The sequence below is a fragment of the Pelodiscus sinensis genome, chromosome 7 (assembly GCF_049634645.1).
Source record: "Pelodiscus sinensis isolate JC-2024 chromosome 7, ASM4963464v1, whole genome shotgun sequence".
NCBI lineage: Eukaryota > Metazoa > Chordata > Testudines > Trionychidae > Pelodiscus > Pelodiscus sinensis.
This window is the reverse complement of record NC_134717.1, coordinates 66,953,509-66,977,418: the sequence shown is the minus strand read 5'-3', so window position 1 is coordinate 66,977,418 and position 23,910 is coordinate 66,953,509. Positions and strand designations below refer to the sequence as shown.

General features: G+C 42.8%; 1 protein-coding gene across 3 annotated transcripts in view; it reads right to left on the bottom strand.

The window, feature by feature from the left end:
• GLS (glutaminase) overlaps positions 1–20,706 on the bottom strand; it is a 118,160-nt gene extending 97,454 nt beyond the window's left edge. The window contains exons 1-4 of one of the 3 annotated variants that reach the window (XM_075934203.1): positions 20,312–20,706; positions 19,788–19,850; positions 4,470–4,566; positions 1,196–1,317 (exon numbers count right to left, since the gene is read on the bottom strand). In XM_075934203.1, the coding sequence (XP_075790318.1) occupies positions 1,196–1,317; positions 4,470–4,566; positions 19,788–19,850; positions 20,312–20,613 (584 nt within the window). In that variant the 5' untranslated portion in view covers positions 20,614–20,706. The remainder of the gene's footprint in view (positions 1–1,195; positions 1,318–4,469; positions 4,567–19,787; positions 19,851–20,311) is intronic. The other 2 variants (XM_075934201.1, XM_075934202.1) reach the window with 2 other exon arrangements.
• Between the last annotated feature and the right edge of the window lie 3,204 nt (positions 20,707–23,910).

Below are 23,910 nucleotides of genomic sequence, written 5' to 3'. Positions count from 1 at the left end.
ATATAATCAGATTGTTCTACTTTTATTGACCCTGAGTGACAATCTTGTCAGCCAGATCTCTGATCTGCTGGTAAAAAGTAGCAAAGTGCCTTGTGACAAAGACTAAACTTCTTACATATGAAGGCTAAATATCCAAGTCACCTATCTGAAAGAGAATTAATGATATAGCAGAATTTTAGACCCTCTTATAGCTGTTACTCTGCAGCCAGTTACTGTAAATCAGGTCACACATTCCATAGTCTCATTGAGTCCCTCACAGCTTTCCAGAATTGTTTTAGCTGAAATTTTCCATATTCCTTTTGTTTTTCAAGAGAGCTAGTTTTGCTGATTCACGAGACATACGGGGAAAGCACCATTTCCTATTTTTGTAAGTTTCCCATTTTCTGTTAACTTCCCTCCAACAATTAACTCAACAATAGCTAAACTTTGTATACTTAGGATATATGGAACCAAATCATTTAGCAGGCTATGTATCATAAAAAGATATTTAAAAAATTAATTCAATGACAATGTTACAGAGTCTAATTTTTAGCACATTGCACGAGAATAGGCACACAGATTTCATTTATAAATGTAGACTTACGTGTCTTTGCTGCATCTTACTGCACATTTAATATTACTCTAACGTAAGACTGTCTCGTGTTCCTTTCTCAAAAAGTTTAGTTTCTGCATCACTAATTAGTAAACAAAAGTAGCAGATTTTAAAACAAAGACTTCCTCCCTCTACTATGTGAACAAATACATAAGACAGAGAAACAGAATTTGTTCCTTGAGTATCAATGACCCTAGCATGCAGTATTTTATGAGATAGTGAAACATTCTCAAATACTAGGACAGTGGTTCTCAAACTTTCTGGGCTCTGGAGCCCTCTACATGTGTAAAAATGTATGCGGAGCCCCAGCGGTCCACTGATTATATGTATTGTACCTATCGATGTTTCCAGTTTGTCAACCTCGCGGAGCCCCTGGAGATGTCTCACGGAGGTCTGGGGCTCTGTGGAGCACAGTTTGAGAAACACTGTACTAGGATAATGCTAGTTAAATTAAATATGGGTGTCTCTCACTTTTCATTAACTACTTATTAGATTTACACATAGTATACGTATTTCATGACAGCACGTGACTTAAATAAGGCACATGATCTTCATACTGTATAATATAGCATCCACATCACAATATTATCAGAAATATTTTACTTTTTAAAAAGGTCTTTGTCCAGCATGACACCATCAGAAGTCGTTTGAAGAGTTAGCCTTAACATATCCATGCACTCTTTCAACCGGGGATCAGACGTACGCAATCCTGTAGATTTGAGTGCCTATTATAATAAAAGAGAAGTTAGAATTATTAAAATATGAAAAATTCCTTTACTGAAATATTAAATTATCTAGTGCTTACCCCTATTTGTTCTCTTCTCACAATAGCCTACCAAAATTTCATCCAATTATTATATAGGTAGGTTCAATACCCTGATCTCTTGCTATGGTACCTTTACTAGTGGCATCAAAAGACCTCCGCTGTTTTAACAATATCAGTGAATTGAGTAGATGGACCATAACTTGAGAAGAAACCATACTACTGGGGAATTTGTGGGTATGCAAAAAGACTTCCCCAAATAAAATAGTATTTATTCTTAGATGACAGACACAAAGGCCCAAGTAATTCCTTTCAAATTGTGTGCAGGCTAATGACTATGGAAAGTCTCACCCTATTCATAGTCCCTTAGGAGATCACTGTGGTAAGTCCAGAAAACAAGGAATATCACAAAGTTGTAGCTCATCATGTAACAGAAAAGTTAATTGAATATCTCTGCTTGCTAAAGCATAACATAATATACAACTAGGGAAGTAGAACACACACCAATATGGTGATTTAAATCATTAACCTCAATTATTATTTAAATCAGCAAGTAGAAAACCCTTATTTAATCAGTATTAATCTTGGCACATTTATATTTTAAGTAATTTTCCTGAAGAAAGATAGATTCTACAGTCTCCATATAATTTGGTACTTCTTTTTACTAATCAAGAGAATACAGCATATGTATACACATTTATGCAAGTAATTACATAACATACATTTATTCAGATTCTTAATTTTCATGGTTTTTATTGTGTTAGAAAATGGTGATGAATGCATTTACCTAGAGTTTTTTTTAAACTCAGGATTTCTATCAAGCTGTAAATGAAATTTAGAATTCACTTAAAATGCACAAAGACAACACCACTTTAAAATTATTTGTTAGGTAAACAACAGTAGCTTAAATATGTTAACAAGTTAAAAAAAAGTGTATCAAATACAGTGTTTTGCACTGAAAACTGATTTACTGAACAAATCTAAGTATGAACTGGAGATAGCAACTGTTTCTAGTCACCACACCCTTTAATATTTTAGAACTCATAAATTCCATCCTTTCACACCTCATTTTCTTTCATAAAGGAAACAAGCTTTTCTAGTTTTCAACTCCAAATTTTGCATGAACTAAAGTAATAAAATGGAAATGAACAAGCAGAATTGACGAAAATATTCTCTGAAACTGCGGAAAAAGCTACCGGTTATCAAAGGAACTTCAACATACAGAAGTCCACAACTTAAAAATGGATGTTCGGAACACAACCTATTTGTAAGTCAGTTGTTTGGAACTCGGAATACATTTTCCCATAGAAACAAACAATGTTATAAATGGTGACTAGGCCTATTTAGTCAACAGAGCTGCTGGCATATTGTATATTTCCAATGAAAAATAATTGCAATACTAGTAATTAAACAAAAAACAAAATCAACAACATTGACTAAGAAATATTTTTTTATGTAACACTGAATGCTGGTTGGTGCTTGAGGAACAGCAGGCTTAATTAGAAAGAGATGAGAAGGTAGGAACAGATTCTGAGGGGCTTCTGGATACCCCCTGGCCACAAGGCTACATTAAGTCTTCTGAGTGCCTGGGGCTATTTCATTTTGGGGGAACTTCTAAGCTCTAGTGTGGGGCCAAAAGTGAGGGGTTCAGAATACAGCAGGAGGCTGTGGCTTGAGGCAGGAGGTTGGTGCCAGAGAGAGTGAAGGCTGTGATTGGGGATGTGTGCTCAGGGGTTGGTGTGGGGGCTTTGGGGTATAGGAGGGGGCTCCAGGCTGGGGATCAAGGGTTTGGAGTGTAGGAGAGGCTTAGAGAAGGAGGTGGGAATAGGAGTGGAAGAACTGGGCTGCAGGATCTGAGCAGGAGTTAAACTGTGGAGGGGGGTCAGGGCTGGGGGCAAGAGTGTTAGGACGCTTACCTGGGGTAGCTCCCTTGCGGTGGCACAGGCCTGGAGGAGAGGGCAAGCAGATGGCTCTGCATGCTGCCCTGCATTTGCTTGCCTTCAAGCATGACCCTCGGCAACTCCCATTGTCCCCAATTCCCAGCCAAGGGGAGCTTCAGGCACTGAGCCCGCACGTGAGGGAAGCGGGAGAGCTTCCTGGAGTTTGCAGCTCCAACCCTGGAGGGCGGTGTGGGAGAGAATGGCAGAGCACAGAGCCACATCCTCACCCCACCAAGCAGGGCTAGAACACAGAGGCTTTAGGGGATGCAGGCCAGAGCCCTGGGCTAAAGAGACCTGGAAATAAGTTCTGCATTTTTGGTAGCCTAGAGATCTTTTTACAAGACCCCCCACTTAGCCCAAAGCTATGGGCTATAGCTCCTAAAGCCCTTTCTTAATCCAGCCCTACCCTCGTCCCCCAGCATGGGCTCCAGCCATCTCCAGCCTCGCCCTACAGCAGTCACCCAGCCCACAGGCTCTGCACCTTGCCTTCACTCACTGGGAGGGGGCAAACAGCACAGACCGGGTGAGAGAATTCAACCACTCAGATAGCCCCATCTGGAGACAAGCATCACATTGCCACCCCCTCTCTTCAAGCTGCTCTCTGCCTCCTGGTGAACAGGGCTGGGTGCAGTGCCCTTAAGTGCAGGAGGGGTGGCTGGGGGATGGAACTGCCAAAGCTAGTGCTGAGCCTGCAGCAAGTGAGCTGCCAGATCCCATGGGAGCTGAGGTCGCATGGGGGTGGGGGTGGGCTGCCAGAGCCCATGCTGAACACACAAGTGAGGGGAGGGCAGCCACAGATGAGGACTGAAGGACTGCAACCAGCCCTTTTCATGCTGCTCACCACCACCTACACCTCTTGCTTGCTCCCTTGAGGCTGCAGGTGCATTTGTACCTGAGGAGCTCATATACTCGAATGTTTGTAAGTTGGTGAGTGCCTGTACTTTGGCTTTAGGTATCTAGCCGGAGACTTCCATCAGTCCTATGGTTTGACTTTCCTTAGAAAGTCTGCACATCTGCACTGCATTTTTGCTGTTATTTACATTGCATTACTTTACCACAGCAAATGTAACTGATTTTTTAAAAGGAGAATTAGTTCTAATTCTAAAAAAATCTGAGGGTATTTTTCTGTGTGCACATGTGCGCGCATGCAATTTTTATCCACTTTGAAACTTACAGTAATGAACTTATGAACTGGAATTTTTTCTTGCCCTTCTGCAATCGTATAGAACAGCAAATCTTCCAAGCTGGGCAAGAGACCTTGTTTCATCTTACTAGGAATAAAAAGAAAATCAAAGAAGAGTTAGTACACATGCATTATTTACTGATTATCCACTCTAAAAAAGGAATCTAGAGTCAGACCAGTTCCACTAGCAGAGAACTTGAAGGCATTTGCAGGACAGTTATTTCAAAAATTTAATTCAGCTGACACAAAATAGTGATATGTTAATAAAGTAGCTTGTATGTGTGATTCTTTTTTTAACTGTAGTTAAGATATCCAACAGTTTGCATTAATGGTATTAAAACCGGTTTTGTATACGGCAATAAACTCAAATGAATGAAGAGTACATATTTATTCTAATGTAGCAGTTTCACAAATTGACATCACATCCTCCTGTTTATGAGGTTCTATAGCACAAGAACACATGTGGACAAATATGTTGAATCACTTGATTAGACGACCAAGTTCAACTCCAATATCGGGGGAGCAAAGAGGAGGAAGAGGCACAAATTGTGTTTTGTTCACAAGGCTTAATTCCACCTTTGAAATCACAAGCAGGCTTCTCACTGACTTGAGGGGGAATTATACATGTGGAAGGGCACAATTTGTCTAGAGACCATGAAGACTTGCTCTCTGAACTGTAAAGAAGACTGGTTTTCACTATGAGAATACAGATGTGCATGACAGTTTTATAGCCTTCATTCTTTTCTTCACCTCACATTTTCTCTGACCACATACATCAAGACTAATCTTACTTTTCAAATATTGCATCCCTCTCACAGTTTAAATAACAAAAAGTAACTCCTAGAAAGTAGGGATGTAAAGTCACATTTAATTAGTTAATATGTTAAATATTTTTAACTGGTTAACAGATTAAAGGGGGCACAAGTAAGGGGAGGAACACACAGCCCCTGACTGTGGGGTGTCAGGGCTCCCTATGGACAAAGGCTGCTCTATAGGACCGGACAACTAGAGCAGCCCCTGTCCTCAGCAGACCTCCTGTGAGGCTGGAGTAATGTCCTGCCTGTAGCAGACGGGGAGTTGCTCCAGCCCCCACCAGTTAACGAGAACCGGTAAGTTCACCTGGTAAGGGCAACGATTAGTGGTTAACCAGTTAACCTAACTCACGGTCTCCTGAAATGGCCAGTGCCAGAAATTTCACGGGAAGGTGCAAAAATCCTATGGTAGGATAATTAATTTTTCTTTACAGAAGCTTATGCCCTATCCCCATCAGCTAATAGCTGGCTCATACCTGTAAGCACAAGTTTATATATTTTTTTAAAAATGTCTACCTCCTAGGTACAATATCCTAATAAAGCAATGGATGCTTTCATTATCCATATACACATCTAAGAAGTTTTTTTTATTCCTAATCAGCTCCTGCTATCAATTATATGTTGTTGCAAGTCAGTTAAAGAAAGAAAACTTTAAAAAAAAATGTTTCCACAGTTATAAGTCTGGGCTTTGAAATTTTATTCAATAGCCTTTTATTCTTGTATTATGAATGTTTAAATTGAATAGACAGATTTACCTTCTCTAAATAATTCACTTGCACACCTTTTATCCTTGCTAAAGTAGTATTTCTGGCATTTCACCCTCAATGTAATGCTACAGGATCAGCAATAAATTGTGTTCCCCTCCCAGCTCCTTCTCAAATTAGATGATGAATATTAAATAACAAAACAATCTTTTTTGAAGCTTCACAATAGCATGCCAGGAATTTCAGGTTTAAAGTCAGCTTTTTAAATGCTACTCTCTAGATTTGCACTGTAATAGATTGCTGATATTCTCATTGGACCTAATATCTCAGTATTACTAGGAACAAAGTTACAATGAGCTTCAGATCATTTTCCCTTTTCCTCATCCTATATGCACTTCAGGGTTTTTTTAGACTTAGTGTCAACTTAAAAAAAAAACTATGCTCTTTGGTACACGTCAAATTTAGAGACTCTCGGTAGTAATGAGTATCAGATGGGTAGCCGTGTTAGTCTGAATCTGCAAAAGCGGCGAGGAGTCCTGTGGCACCTTATAGACTAACTGAAGTGTAGGAGCATAAGCTTTCGTGGGCAAAGACCCACTTCGTCAGATGCTCTGTTTTTGTATACTAAATAAATAGAGATAACTGCCATCAACAGAAAGGGATGGTATGTAGTCTTCTTGCTTTAAATTTAACCATTAAAAATAAGTGTATAAACTTGTAACTTGAAAACTATCTTCAAATTAGTTACTATATTGTCATCAATGAAGTTCTTTCCTGGAAACAAAAACTTTCAGATGAAGCAAAATTACTGTCCGGTTGTGAAGGCTGTCTTTCACAAAATTCTAAAGAATTCTGAAATATATCCAAAAATAACTTGCAGGTCCCAGTCATAGGATTGCAGTAAATAGTGCTGCAAGTAGTCACGTAAAACATGTAGACCATCTGCAGATTCATACTTGCAGAAATACAGTATTAGCTGAAACTATTTCAATGATAGGTCAGTTTACTCATCAAAAATTAATAGTGAATCAATAACCTACATACATTTAATCCTATCCTTAATATTAACAATGGGCTTCATATTAAATTCTCCTTCCCTCTACTAGGAATGTCAATAGGTAGCCAGTTACTAGGGATGTAAAATTTTGATTGACTAATCAAACAGATAATACAATTTGCATCAACTATTCAATTAGTTGATAAGGGCGCCTTCACCTTTGAAGTGTAGCAACAGCTACAGGGTTGCTTCAAAGGCGAAAGTGCTGTGGGAAACACAGGGCAGTCCCCCACTGGCCCAGTGCTTCCTGCGGTGCTTCAAAGAGGCAGTGCTGCATGGAGCCCGGGATCAGTGGGGATCAGCTTAGAGTCCCCAGATGACAACGGCCTTCACGGTGCCTCTTTGAAATGCCGCAGGGAGCCCAGGCTCAGGCTTCATGCAGCATTTCAAAATGGCAGCCCCACATGGAGCCCCCTGTCTAACCTCGGCTCCATGTGGTGCTGCTGCTTTGAAGCACCCCCCACATCTTCCCCATCCCACTGACCCTTTCAGATAGAGACAGCAAGGGGGGGGGGGGGGGGAAGCAACTAGTCGACAAGCGTATTGACTATCCAAAAAGCATTTGCTCATTGGACAGTCGACTAGTCGTCCACATCCCTACCAGTTACCTTGTAAGCATCAGTCTCATCAGGGAATGCTTACCAACTACCGGTTTACTTGTGCGCCACACCCAGGTACAGGTTGAGAGCTGCTCAAGCCCTGAGGGGGAGGGGAAGGGGCAAGGGTGTATCCCAGGAGTAGGAGCTGGGCACCAAACGCATGGGGGGAAGAGGGGGGGCCAGGAACTGTATCTGGTTTACCCACAGCAACAACCCAGTACATGGGGAGGGAGGTGGCACAGCAGGATCCTGCTTAATCGGTTAACAGGTTAAAGCTAAGGTTTAACCAGGTAACTGACTAACCAGGAATTTACATCCTTCCCCAAAATTTGTGATTTATTTATTTAAAAAACCACACCCACCACCACCACCACCACACACACACACAGATTTCCTATTTTACATGACTACTTGCAGCAGTATTTACTGCAGTCCTAGGGCTAGGTCCCACAAATTATTTTTGGATACAACTCCAAATTCTTCAGCATCTTGTGAAAGACCGCTTTCACAACCAAACAGTCATTGTGTTTCATCTGAAGGTTTTCGTTTCTAGGAAAGAACTTGACTTGCATTGATGACGGTATAGTAACTAATTTGAAGATTGTTTTCAAGTTACAAGTTTATACACTTATTTTTAATGGGTAAGTTTAAAACAAGACTATATACCACCCCTTTCTGTAGATAGCAGTTATCTTTAATGATTAAGTACAGTTATCATGTATGAATGCACTAAGAACAGATGTGGATTTATGAACTAACAGAGCTCTTACTGTTTCCTTTTCATTTCAGAAAAAACATCTGTACACTAGCCAGCATTGCCTCATTTAAAGACAGGCTGGCAACTCAGAGACAAATACATGCAATTATGCCAGGAAAGTTACAGAACTTTCTTCAAAGTCTTCCATGCCACATTTTGCATCTTTAAGATCCAATTCACTTAGCTTCTAAAACAGACAATTTTTAGACTTCAAAAGTATTATACACTGTTAAAGTAATTTTATACTGCAATTTAAAAGTATCTAAAGTATCAAATTCTATTTCATATATTTTAGGAGTTACAATATAATACACATTCCTTTTAACCTTTTTATGCAGTTTCAGTACATTTACCTGTGAACTTCCTGAATTATGTACAACTATATGCAGTATTTCTATGAACACAAAAAATTTATTTCTGGCCATCTGAAATCCAGATTGAATGTTTGTGGTCACTCGGGCAATGCATATACTTGCAAAAATTTTACAGAGGGCAATGCATATACAGTAAAACTCCATTAGTCCGGCATCCAATGCTCCGGGACTCCTGATGGTCCGGCACCATCAGGAACCCGGAGTGCTGGGGCAGCCCGCCAGGCTTCCCCCATTCAGCTGCTGCTGAAACTGACCAGCAGCTGAATCGGGGAAGCCTGAAGCAGAGCAGCTGGGGTGCTGCCGGGTTGGTCTCGTAGCGCTGCCCCTTGGGGCTGCGAGACCAACCCGGCAGCACCCCAGCTGCTCTTGGGGATGCCTGGGGCAGAGCAGCTGGAGTGCTGCCGGATTGGTCCCGCAGCACCAAAGGACGGCGCTATGGGACCAACCCGGCAGCACCCCAGCCGCTTTGCCCCAGGCATCAGGATTCAGCCACTGCTGAAACTGACCAGGAGTGTCAGTTTCACCAGCAGGCTGAATCCCGATGCCTGGGGCAGAGCAGCTGGGGTGCTGCGGGGTTGGTCTTGTAGCGCCGCCCCGAGGCGCTGCGGGACCAACCCGGCAGGACCCCAGCTGCTCTGCCCCAGGGGTCCCCAAGTCAGCCGCTGCTGAAACAGATCAGCGGCTGATTCCAGGAAGCCCCAGGCAAAGCAGCTCTGCCCCGGGCTTCCTGGAATCAGCCGCTGATCTGTTTCAGCAGCGGCTGAATCGGGGACCCCTGGGGCAGAGCAGCTGGGGTCCTGCCGGGTTGGTCCCGCAGCGCCGCCCCTTGGCGCTTCGGGACCAACCCGGCAGCACCCCAGCTGCTCTATTGCAGGCATCCCCGATTCAGCTGCTGCTGAAACTGACCAGCAGCGGTCTGGGGTGGCATCCCCTCCTACCCCACTCCAGACCCCTCATAGCCCCCCCTTCTGATAGTCCGGCATATCTGATAATCCGGCACCCCCTGGGTCCTAAAGGTGCCGGATTTTCGGAAGTTTACTGTACTTGCAAAAATAGCTGAAACCTATGAATCTACTCTATAACAAGCTTTATAATTATGCCCCAGGAAAATGAATCTATCCTATTTATATCAGTGCAGACTTATGGCCTTAAAAACTGAATGGACAGTAAGTTTCTTACTCCTACCCTTCATAACATTTACACTTATATTTTCTTAAATCAGTGTATGCATTTCACAAAGATTTAAAAAAATTCCCATTATCTCTTTCACATCTGTTGCTGTTAAATATTGAGCAAGTCAGCTTGATTTAACAATAAATTTGCACCAGCTGCCAAAGCAAATGAGGCTACTATTCTATATTTACAGAAAATGCTTTGTCAAATGGACCTTTCAATAAGTTTATCAGTTAAAACTGCAGAATAAGCTTTTGCCCTCTTTATCACGTCAATATTATTAGTATATAACATTTGCTTAACCTAAAAGCCATGTTTTAGAGCAGTAACACTGAACAAGAAAGTGTTATTCAGCATATACCACATAAAGCCAAGTACTGAAGTAAAGAGGACGTGCTACAGCCATAGTTAGCTTCAAGTGGAAATTCCAATTTATTCCCTACTTTGCAGTTTACATCATGTTCTGAAAAAACACAGAAAAAGTACAGAGGTTAATTAAACTAGATATTACAAATACCATCCTACTCTATGGGCTGGAATAATGAAGGTTGTCCCACATTGCCATTTAACAAAGATTCTACATTATAGGGACCATGTAAGCAAGGATCCAGCTCCCAATACCTGTAATTTGCCTGTATTTTCCTCTGGCCCAGCACAGAGCTGACCCATAGAACTGCAGGGCTGTTCACAGAGTCAATTTTAAAATAAACCTGAAAACTAAGGTGGTATTGATCTTTTTACTTGGGGTATCGCTACACTGCAATTAGACAATTGTAGCTGGCCAGTGCCAGCTGATACCATTTTGAGGGGCTTTTGCTAACACTAGGCTATGCTTCAGTCGAAGCTCAAACATCTATACATCCTTATGACTCAAGCTGAAGTCAGCTGGTACAGGCCAACCATAGGTTTTTTTTAAAACTGTAGTACTGATTTACTCACAGAGCCACTCACTAGGAAACAAACACACTAAGACCATCAATTCATTTCACATTAGGAGCTCAGCCATCATAATATAATGGTGACTTTCTTATCACTACCAGGGCAACTAGACAAACAAGGATAAAAGCCATGAAGAAACTTCCATATTAAAAGACTGGCACTGTCTATTTTGGAGGCAAAGTAGATAAGAGGCATGATAAAGTTTTACAAAATAATGAATGTAAATAAATTTGTATGACTTGATTACTTATATTCACCTTTACATAATGCAAGAATTAGTTGGTCACAGCAACTGAAAGGTGTAAAATGTTAAATTGATAAAAACATCTCTTCCTGTCAAAGTATATTGAACCAGTTGAACCTGAAGCCTCAAGATATTATAGATACTAAGAGTTTAGCAAGATTCAAAAGAATTAAATATGTCCATGCTTTCAGAGAAATCCAGTAATAAAAAACATGAAAAACCACACAAACACAAGTTTTTGAAGGGTTCAAAAGTTTCTTGAGAGCAAGAGCCAGTTTCTAACTGATCGGGGTTAGGAAGAAAGCTTCCCTATCCAATGACTTACGTAACTGGGTTTCTTGAACCTTTAGTATTGACCAGCATTAAATACTGGATCAAATGCACCACTGGTCTGTACCTGTATGGCACTTACTATGCAAGATGGACTGGATTTGGAAATAAATCCAATTAGGAAAGGATACATGGTATGGTCAGAGTCTAATGCCACCTTTAAAACAATCCACTCCATCAGTACACCAGTCTTGAAAATTATAAAAGTACCATTAAAAGAGTCTAAATAACTATTTTAATGTATTTCAGAATCAAATGAGTGTTCTGGGTCAGGGCTATTGTGATTGACTTACAACTTTAAGTCAGCTCTGCTCAGGGTGTTTTGGTATTTTTAAAATAAAAAACACTAAATAACTTAAGTATGAAATGGCTGTGAGGCTGAACCATCAAGGGTTGGTCAACTAGCTGACTAAGTGACTCAAAAATCAACTTTTAAAGACTTATTAGAGAAGTACTGACATGGTAAATAGGATCATTTCTTATAGACAATTATCAAAGCCATGTTAAAAAGATGAGAGGTCTGTACAATTAGAGAATGAGCGATAGATACAAATTGTTTTTGTCAGTGTTTACCTACATCGGTTAGAAATTTAACAATGATCTAATTATCTTGTCAGTGCCAAGTTTCTGTTCCTGTATTTCACCACCCAATTACATTGACTCAGATCAAACAGTGATATCAATATTTAAATAAAACTTGTGGTGTAGTAATATCTTTCTCTTTTAAGTTTGTTGTAAATGAATAGTTTTAATGTTAATTACGTTTTGCTAATCAATACATCTAGTTAGCTACATAAGACTAGGAAACAGGGATTAACTTCAAAGCAACAATGTATGTTACCTATTCTTCAAGGGAAGATTCTGCTTTGAAAAGAAGCTTCTCACCCTGCTTAGGAACTATAAAGAAGGTCTTTAACCTGAGTACCCATGCAAATTCTCATGGAAGAATTAGAACAAATTCTGTAAGTAGATTGCCTAATGGATTATAACATAATGAACTGAATCCGGAAGTAGTTTTAGAATTTGGAAGCATGTCGTGTATGCTATGAAACTCACTCAATAATTTTATTTATACCTGTGTGTATAATGATCTTTTAACTGTAATAATTCTTTCTTTCTTAAATAAATCTTAAATCCGTTAATAAGAATTGGCTGTTAGCATGCATTTGCTTCAGATCTGAAATACATTACTCATCAGGTCAATTAGTATCTGATCTCTTGGGGTTAGTAATATTTCATATAGGGTGAATAAGACTAAATAACGCTCACTATAATAGACTTTAAGGATGTTAAAATGCATTTAATTATGTAATCATGTAACTGCTTACACTGTTACATACAGGATAGAGGAGGGAGGTGGCTCCATGTGAACTGGTACATTCCTGCCTTTCCCCCTCACTGCTGACTCTGATACTGAGGCAGCAGCACAAGGGGGGGGAGGGTCTGCTTATAATTGTGCATATTAGCCAATGAACCCAGGCTCATCAGTTAACCCTTTAAACATGTACACTATCATGTTCTTAGTAGACTTGGCTATCTGGATGGGAATTAAGGATGTAAAATCCCATTTAGTCAGTCAATCGATTAAACATTATGCTAATTGGTTAGCCAATTGAACTGGGGGGAGCTAGGGATACACCCCCTCTTCCCCCAACAGATACCCATTCTCATCCCTAATAGTAACTATGGATGTAAAAAAGTAGGCTAGGCTTAGGCCTAAGCTTATCAGGTAGTTGAATCGACTACTCATATTCCCCTCCCTTCGCTGCCTAAATATCAGAGGCAGCGGAAGGGGAAGGGGGAAGCTGGAGCCGCCAGCGCTGAGGGGAATCAACTTAAAAACCAGTTCCCCCAGCACTGTCTCCATGGTGCTACTTGCTCTTCCTCCCCCCCCCCCCCACACACACAGAGGGGGGACAACAGGAGGCTGGTGCTACGAAGGCGCCCTGTCCATGGGGGAGGTCTCAACTCTGTCCTGGGAGCCCCCTGCAGACAAAGGCTGCTCCAGAAGCAGCCCCCGTCTGCGGCTAGCCCCAAACACTATGAACAGAGTCTGCTCTGGCTGTGAGCAGAACAAAGCTGCTTCTCATGGACAGGGGCTGCTAGACCCGGTGCAAGCCGGGAATAAGCAAGCCTGGCTCAGTCCTTGCTCACGCCGGGTCCAGGAGCTAACTCTGCTGTGAGTCTGCAGTTTAAATGTAGTAGGAGCTGGGCTGACTGGGTCCCAGCTCTTACATTTAAACAGCAGAGATGCAGCAGGGGTAGCTCCTTCTGAGTGCCTTCCCTCATCAACTAATCATGTAGTCTATACAAATTGTATCAACTACACAATTACCCACTTCTTCACATCCTTAATAGGAACCAAAGGCTGGATTGCTTAAGGAGAACTGTATTTTAGCTTCTTGGTAACTAGTAAGGTATTAAACAAGCTGTTTGGTTACAGTACTAGCTTGATAAAATCTAATTATAGAACCAACTACTAATTTTGCAGATCTGCCCTTTTCTTTGCCATTTGTCATGATTGAGCATTCTCAGTGTGATCTTTCCAATGACCATGGTCACAGTGGTCTTAGCTCAACATAAGATTTTCTTTCCACTGCCCTACAATACAAGAAGTAGAAAATTCAGGTGCTATTATGCTGCAAATAGAATTCAAAAAGTGGTATCTTGCACATGCAGGTTAGATAGAGTCAAGTAGAGAAGTCTTGGAAATGCTGCTTTTGGCACATGCTGTAGTATGAATGACTAGAACAGCCATTACAATTTCTGTGTATTCTTGGAACCTAAAAAAATCAGACAGAAAAAAAAAATCTTTTGACTTCTTCATATATAGCGCAGTTGCCTCAAATCTACATTTCTTCCATAAGTGGGTTTTTTTTTTTTGATAATTTTATAAGTAGGAATTTCTATATAAAAAAAAAATCACCCAGTCTATCACAGTAAAATAAATTAAGACTTAACAAGGAGAGAGAAAAACTACCGGTATGTATCTTTCTAACATGACAGAATTTTCTTCTAAAACAAGTTTCCAATGGGGCTGGAGTACAAAGATATTTGATTGAAAATTATATATGATGTACATTAATACAATTGCAAAGTTATTAAGACTGCAAAGTCAACTACTCTATTGTTCATTTTGCCCCCTTGTGCATCCATCCCATAATCTGAATGAGACAAGTCCTGTGGAAAACAATAATGTTATTGAGTAATCAGACGACCATAACACATATATGCATAAAAGGGAAGAATTAAGGTTGAACAGGAGTCCATAAATTTGGCGTTTCTAACTTTCAAGTGATTAAAAAAATAAAAATAAGTTATTTAGGCTAAATATGTCATTTCCTAGGTTGGTTTCACACACACACACACACACACACTTGTTCTAAACCATCAGCACTGCACAACCAACAGTTCCCACTTGAGTTACAGAACAAATAAATATGCTAGGCTCAGTGTTTGTCAACCTTTTTTTTTTATAAAGTACCCCCTTTTTTTAAAAAAAAATTATAAGTACCCCCAGCACCTACAGTTTTCAGACACATGTTTTTTATTCTACCACTGCAACACATCTGTTTAAACAACTAAATTGTAGCCGGGTATAATAAAGTGCTGTAAAACTTAAAACAAAAATTCAGTTTTCTCCAAATTTCAGTTGTGTTGATGTACCCCCCAGACTTTTCTCAAGTACTCCTGGGGGGTACTTGTACCACTCGTTGAGAAACACTGCTCTAGCTGACTAAAGCTGCCTGTTATTCTAGGAGGCAGTTCACCAGTATATCCAGGGATGGTGTGGAGAACTGTAGTCCTCTCTCCTCCAGGAATAGGGGGCGCTCTAGATCCATATGGTGCCCCTGAAGAGGAGGGAGATGGAGGGGAAGGCCTAAGACCGCTCCAACTTCCCAACAAGGAGGGCACATGAAGCAGCAGCATTTGTGCACTATTATTAACTGTCAGAGACTGAATGTAAATCAGAGTCATAGAATCGGAGTTAGAAGAGACCTGTGAAGGTGATAGAGACCAACCCCCTACTAAAGGCAGGACCAATCCCAACTAAATCATACCAGCCAGGGCTTTGTCAAGCCAGGACTTAAACTCCCTCAGCTTCCTAGATAACCCATTCCTGCGCTTCATCACCCTCCTAGTAAAATAGTTTTTCCTAATGTCAACCTAGACCTCCCACACTGCCACTTGAGACCATTGCTCCTCATTCTCTTATCTGTCACCACTGAGAACAGCCTCTCTCCATTCTCTTTGGAACCCCCCCCCCCCCCCGCTTCCAGTAGTTGAAGACTACTATCAAATCTACCCTCACTTTTCTCTTCTGTAGACTAAGTAAGTCCAAATGCCTCAGCTTCTCCTCATAAGTCATGTGCTCCAATACCCTATCACTTTTGCTGCTCTCCACTGGACTTCCTCCAATCATTCACATCCTTTCCGTAATGGAGTGCTCAAAATCGGACACAAGACTTCAGATGTGGCCTCACCAGTGCTGAATAAAGGGGAATAATCACATCCCTAGATCTGCTGGTAATGCTCCTACTAATGCACCCCAATATGCCATTAGCCTTCTTGGCTACAAGGGCACACTGATTCATATCCAGCTTCTCATCCACTGAAATACCTACGTCCTTTACTGCAGAATGATAGAAACAAAGTGAACAGGAGAGATAGACAAATGGAAAAAAAAAGTACAGGCAGTCCCCGAGTTACGCGGATCCGACTTATGTCGGATCCGCAGTTACGAACGGGGATTTTTCTCGCCCCGGAGGACTGGAGGGCCGGGACGCCTGGTCCCGCCGCCTGCCTCCTCCGGGGCGAGAAAAGCTGCTCCCCGTCTCCCTGGTCTGTTGGGGGAGCCAGAAGACCAGGGAGACGCTGAGCAAAGCCGCGGAGGACCCGGCCAGAACCGCGGCGCTTCCAGCTGATCTGGCCCGGGTCCTCTGCCGCTTTGCTCTGCATCTCCCTGGTCTGCTGGGGGAGGGGGGGGACACAGCTAGTGCCCCCCCCCCCCCAGCAGACCAGGGAGACGTGGAGCAAAGCCCGGGGCCTGTGGTAGAGCAGGTGGGGCGCTGCCGGTTGGTCCCGCAGCACCACTCCTTGGCGCTACTGGACCAACCTGGCAGCACCCCAGCTGCTCTGCCCCAGGAGTCCTGATTCAGCCGCTGCTGATCAGTTTCAGCAGCGGCTGAATCAGGACGCCTGGGGCAGAGCAGCTGGGGTGCTGCTGGGTTGCTCCAGTAGCGCCGAGGAGCAGCCACGCTACTGGACCAACCCAGCAGCACCCGAGCTGCTCTGCCCCAGGCGTCCCCAAGTTGGCCGCTGCTGAAACTGACCAGCGGCTGACTACAGGAAGCCCCAGGCAGAGTTGCTCTGCCCCGGGCTTCCTGGAATCAGCTGCTGATCAGTTTCAGCAGCAGCTGACTTGGGGACGCCTGGGGTTCTTAAGTTGAATCTGTATGTAAGTCAGAACTGGTGTCCAGATTCAGCCGCTGTTGAAACTGATCAGTTTCAGCAGCGGCTGAATCTGGATGCCAGTTCCGACTTACATACAGATTCAACTTAAGAACAAACCTACAGTCCCTACCTTGTACGTAACCCAGGGACTGCCTGTATACCAGAACATTAATTTGATAGTAATTTCTGTGATTTCTCTGCAAAGGGAAACCGTTATTAAGCATGGAAATTTATATTTAAGGCTTTTAAAAAAAACACCTTTTGATTAAAACACATCGATACATACAAGATAAATTTAAGTTGCAAATTTTAGTGAGCCCTAAAACTTTGAAAACTGCTAGCTCTAAAATCAGCCACCAAGGATTGCTTCTCTAGTTAACTGAGCTTAAAAAAGTTCTCCCCCAAAAAAACATACATGATTTTCTGGTGGAAAATGGGATGGTATCTGGGGACAGGAGGTCAAAAGAAGAACTATAAAAGTCATATCCTTAATTACAGGAACAATATTCAGGGCTTGAAAATTCACTAAAGCTTACATAACAGCTGAACAATCTATGAATTTCCGTATAATTTTTCACATAAAAAGTTAACTTTGTAAAATTTTCAGTTGCAAAAATTACCCTTTATACCATGCTGAGTGTAAAATATAGTACTATTTTCTTGAGTCTCCAGACAACTCCAGTGACAGCTGCTGCTCATAGTTTTGTACAATTTTTGAGCAGCTAAGTGACAATGAATAACTAGGGATTTTACTCCTGCCCTAAGGAACATTAACTCTTGTCAATGTCATGCTGCAGCATTTCAAAACCATGAGCACCAGTAAAGACAGATACACAAATTTTTATACTGAATCAGTGGTCCATTTACTCCAGTATCCTGCCGTCTACAGTGGCCAGTAGTTTATTTTTAAAGGGCTCTATACCAAGTTGGTTCTTATTATCCATGTTGGAACCCCACTAAGCTATTCACTTCAGTTAGCATGCACCAGTAAGAGCCACCAGCTGTGTTGCATGAAAAAGTGCTTCTCTTTATAATTGTACTCTTGTCATAGAGTACAGCTATCATTTGTACTGTAACACTCACAAAGTAGTGTGCATTTGTCTTGAGTTTTGGTAATTGTAAGATACTACTCTCTGTGCATTAGGCACTAAAGCTTGAAAATCAAAATAACTACAGACTATCAAGTGCATCCATGTGTCAAAGAAAACAATGAAAGTTATTTTTAAAATGTAGCATGTACATTTTGCCCCATGGGTGATCAAGTAGTATTTTTTCGAGTGATAAACTGATTAGACATTATTTAAAATTTGCACTAAAATCTTAGTGCACTGATACAAGATATTATTTTACAGACTTTGCCTGAATAACTACTTTGGAATTAATCTACAGACAAGAATGGTTAGGAATTCAAATTGGGGAGTGAGGATGCTGCCCTTTTTGCATTAGTATCCATCCAAGTATGTGTTTCTTTCACTAAAATGACATTACCTTGACATTAAAGTTCAATAATGATATGACGTGCATTTAGAATCATAATGGAAATTAGTTTCATTATTAATTTATATTTATGATCATTTATGAAACTACATCCACAACTACATCCAAACTTCACATATGCAGAAAATATACTATGCATACACATTATGGGTATTATAGGAATTTAATAATACAACTTTCATAGCTCCATAGTGGGGATGACCTGCCCTCAAACAAGCCAAAGCTTGGGGAGAGAGAGAGAAACAGACACAAAGCTCTGAAGGGCAAAAGAGGAAAGCAGGGAGCTAGACAGCATATTTTCTCTCTTCTAGGAGACTGAAGAGACAGAATGTCACATTTACAAGACGGATACATACAGATTGATATGAAAGATGAAGCTCTTCAGCTAGAATCATGGGTTCCCAAACTGGGGGGCGTAAAGGAATTCCGGGGGGAGGGGAGTGCAAGGCAACCCAACCCCTCCGCCCCCATCCCCTTGCTATTTTTGTTTTTTGGTCCAGGTCAGTTCCTTTTTTTTTTTGCTCAAGTTTTTTGCTGGGGGAGGGGGAAGGTTTCCCAAAAATCAATAAGGGGCCTGATGCCAAAAAGTTTGGGAACCACTGAGCTAGATGTTCTAGCATGTTTTCCTTTACCAGGAGTCAGAGCATTTGTGAGGAACCCAAATTTTTAAATGAAGGTTTTGCTCCCTTGACCTTAATAAATAGAATTCTCATGTGCTTTGTACCTTTTTCTAATATTTAGCCCAATGATGAATTTTAAGCCCTCAAATATTAAAATGAGCTTAATGAAATCAGCTTTTCACTGCTGTCTGTCCTCAACACCTGCCCGCCCTCACCCAACCCTGAGACCAATACATAAATTAGGATCAATCCACCCAGTTAGTCCCATAGGCACATTCCATGGGAATTAGTGTAAACACGTGTAATGCACAACATCGTTAATTCTCTCTCTACTAATTATAGGTTGGAGATCAGGGACTTAGAGGTTAACTTCTAAAAATCACAAGATGTAGCAGTGTAATTGAGAAGACCATTGCAGGAGTGCCAATACAGGAGAGAGTGCACTGAATTCACCTTTAATAATATAACAGACATAGTATTTTTGTTCAAACAAAATATCATTCCAACAAAAAAGCACCAGAACATATTGTCTTATCTGAAATGTATTCCCCCTTGTTTCCCATTTGATTGAAGGACACATAAATAGCATGTTCATAATGTGCTGAATCCTACTGAAATTCGCAGATAAAATGCACTATACCTAATTATAGAAAGCATTTTTAAAAGCTTATTTTAATATTAGAATACATTTACATCAGAGAGTCCGAATACAAAGCCGGTGCCAGCACTATTTTGAGATTTTTTTTTACTTAATATTGACGTACACGGCACTATTTCCTTTGGCATAGCTGCAGCATGTATCTGCTTTTCCCCTTGAGGGAGGGAGAGATACCCACAACGAGTCAATACACCAAGCGGGTAAAAGCAGTCAAGTATTTTCTCTACGACGGGAGAAGCAGAACAGTGAAGGAGAAGGCACAAGGCAGGGTCTAGGATTTCCCACCCTCCGCGGCGCTCACCCTGCCCCTCAGGATAGCAACACGCCTGCCCTGCCCGGCGAGGGACCCCTCGCCCACTCCAGCCCCAGACGCGCCGGCTTGCTGTGGCGGCTTTGCGGTTACTGGGAGCTTGCGACCCGGGGGAGGGTCGGGGGCCCAGAGCCCCCAGCACCTCCGCCGGCCCGGCGAGCAGCCCTCCAACGCCCCACACGCGAGTCCCCGCCCAGCCGCCGCGGGAGGGACCATCCATACAGCGCAGGCACGGCCCGCCGCCAGCAGCATCTCCCCGCGTGGCGAGCGCCTCAGCCTCCCGCCGCTCCCCCCCCCCGACTCACTTGTCCCCCCCGGCTCCGGCCAGCTCCTGGCCGCCGTTGAGGTGGTTGTTGTTGCCGCCGTCGGCGGGCGGCGCCCTAGCGGACAGGGGCGGCCCCTTGCCCGGCTCCTGCAGGGCCCCTTCCGAGCGGGTGCAGACGCTGCGGACGGGCGGCGGCCCCCAGCAGGGGGAGGGGAGCGAGCCAGCGCCCCAGGCGGCCGCAGCGAACGGGGCCAGCGGCCGCCTCACCGCTGAGCCTCCGCCCCCCGCGGGCTGGCCGAGCCGCATCAGCTCCCGCAGCAGCACAGAGCTCCAGACCCGCATCCTGCCGCTCCGCTTCCTCCCGCCGAGTGCTGCGCCTCAGCCGCCGCGCCGGCCAGCCACCTCGGGCAGCCCGCCCCGCGCCTGCCCGGTGGGCGCGCACCGCCTAGCTGTCAGGCGCTTGGCCCGCCCATTGGTCACGCGGGACGCCACTCACAATCCGCCCCGCCCCCGCGGAGACCAGACTGAAGCTGTGGCGCACTTGGCGTCAGAGGCTGCTCGGTTGAAGTCAACGGCAGAGCCCGCGGGGCAGGGAGGGGCGGGCGAAGGAGGCCGCGCGCCGGCCCCACCCACCCGGGGAGGGGGGGAGACCCGCGAGGTGTGGCGTAGCGTGCCTCATGGCGCGGGAGGGGCGAGGCGCTCGCGCCAGGGAAGCGGGAGGGTCTCGGCCTCGCGCCCGTGCGTGCAACTCGCCACGTAGAAATGAGCTCAGGCTCGCCCCTTCCCGAGCGCCGCAGCACCAGCCGTCTGAAGGCTACGGGCGGGCAGGGAGTGGTGCCTCCAATGCGCACATTCCTGGTTAAAAACTGCTCTCCCTGCAGACCGTGAGGTGTTAGAGCTGGCGTGGAACGTGCAGCAGGAGAGGATCAGCCAGCTGCGTGTAGCAAAAACTTGAGGAGCTAAATATTTTGCCCTTTTCCCCCGCCCCTCCAAAAAATAAAAAATAAAAAAAGCTCAGCCTAGGAAAGGGCGCAGGAAGAGACGTTTCAGGGGTAGCCCTGTTAGTCTGTTTCAGAAAAGGGGAAAAAAAAGCCCCATGGCACCTTTAAAGACTAACAATTTTGTTATGTCATAAGCTTTCATGCGTTGCAACTCATGAGAGCACCGACTGCGGTACTGTGTGTTCTAGTTTCTTTAAAAAAAAAAAAAAAAAAGTGCTAAAAATGGACACTGCTTGATCTGAGCCAAGGCCAAGCCAGAAGCTTCTGGGCTAGAAGTAGACTGGAGTTAAGGATCGTCACACGTTACCATGGGTACAAATGACTCATGAATGATCAGCCAGACTGCCCCCTAATGGAGGAGAGAAGACAAAATAGTTGGCAAAATGATTTGTCATTTCTTACAGACTCATCCTGGTAACAGAACAACTTGATTGCCCTTAGACTAAGTGTTGTCAAGTGCCTAAAATAGCATGTAAACAGTGTAGTTACGTACATATTTTGCTTATATTAATTCTATGAAATAAGAGTCCAAGATTGCCATACAAAAGTAATAATATGAAGTCAATTGTGAAGAGATGGAAACAGATACAACCATGGGTAACAGGCTTTTTACATTCTGGATATCACCAGGTTCAATCACCACTTGGAATTGCAGTCAGCATCCAATGTCTTACATTATCAGCTATTTTGAGCTTTAAAAAAAATACAGATGTTTTCATGACATACTCATGCAACAGCATGCACTTTCACCTTTTCACCAGGGACTCCAGCCCCAGCCCCGTGCTTCTGCAGGCTGCCATGGGGATCCATCTTGGCCCCACATTTCCAGGGTTGCTGCAGGGCTCTGGTCCCAGACCCAGACTCCAGGGGGCTGCTGTGGGGGCTCTGGCTCTACACTCCCGGGGACTGTCAGGAGAGTCCAGGCCTGTGCTGTTGCAGAGGCTGCAAGGGAAGTCCAGCCCTGGCTCCACACTGCTATGGGGGTCCAGCACGGGTCCTGCACTGCCTGCAGCTGACCTTGTTTTCCTCAGCCTGGCTGTCCCTCCTGCCCTTAGGTTCCCGGGCTCCTAAGTTCAGGAGCATCCTTGGTCCTGCTGTACTACAGATGTTTCCAGATCAGAGAATGCCAGTTTTTAGAGGTACCACCTGTAATACATCATGAAAATCCTCCAAATATTAATGATTAATCTGTTGAATTGGAGATTGCTCATTTCTCAATGACTTCATAACTATCTGCTTCATTACCTTTGATAAATGAAATAACCAATCATTCATTTCATTTTGTGTTCAAAATAAATCACTATTTAAAATGTATAGTGTCTACCTTCTAAAAATGAAACCTACATCTATCTCTGAGTTGTGAAAAAATTAAGGTTATGACAACCAACAAGACTGCACTTTTATGTAGAAAACCATGTTTAAATTGAGTCTTAACTAGTGATTTAAATAAATGTGATTTAAATCAAATCCACCCTGGTTAAAATACTTCCTTTTGTTTTAAATTTGCTGCCTATTAATTTCATTTGGTGAAGCCCTAGGTTTTTTTTTTTTTGTTATAAGTAAATAACACTTCCTTACCTATTTTCTCCATACCTGTCATGATTTTATAGCTCTGACTCATATCCCCCTTAGTATCTTTTCCAAGCTAAAAAGTCCCATTCTTATTACTCTCCTCATACAGAAGCCGTTCATACCCCTAATCATTTTTGTTGCTTTTTTCTGAACATTTTCCAAGTCCAGTATATTTTTGGGAGGATGGAATGAACACATCTGCATATGGTATTCCAGATGTGGACACACTATGGATCTTTATAGAGGCAATACAAAATTTTCTCTTTCATCTATATCTTAATGATTTCCAACATTGTTAGCTTTTTTGACTGCTGCTGCATATTGAGTGGATATTTTCAGAAAACTATCTTCAATGACTCCAAGATCTCTCTCTTGAGAGGTAACAGCTAAAACATATCCCTATTGTTTTATATGTATAATTGGGGTTATGGTTTCCAGTATGCATTACTTTGCATTTATCAACATGGAATTTCATCTGCCACTTTGTTGCCCAGTCACCTAGTTTTGTGGGATCTTTTTGAAACTCTTTACAGTCTGCTTTGGACTTAACTATATTGAGCAGTTTTGTATTTGCCAATTTTGCCATCTCACTGTTTAGTCCTTTCTCAGATCATTTGTGAATATCCTGAATAGGATTGGTCCCAGTTTGGGCCCCTGGAGAACACCCCACTGTTAGAACTGAAAGTTTTATTCTTTTTATATTTGTATTTTACGTTTAGTAATATAGTAATGTAGTTTAATGATGTAACAATAATATAGCAATATAAGGTATATGTTAATACACATTTAATATTTCATTAAATTAAGTCCTTTTAGTTAAATGTCTATTGCTTTGTCCTAAAGTTTAGTGAATTTAGTAAATGGGCCTAAGTAAAAAGATTTTTTTGGCTGTGCCGCTGATCTGGAGGTATAAGTTGTCTCCAAATTGGAAATAATTGCGGGTGAGAACAAAGTTACAGATTGGCAGTGGTATCCTCTGGCATAGTGTTTCTAATTGCTTGTTATCACCCCTAATATCATCACCTCACAGACACTAACTTTCCCCCCCTCGCATTTCCCCTCTGTT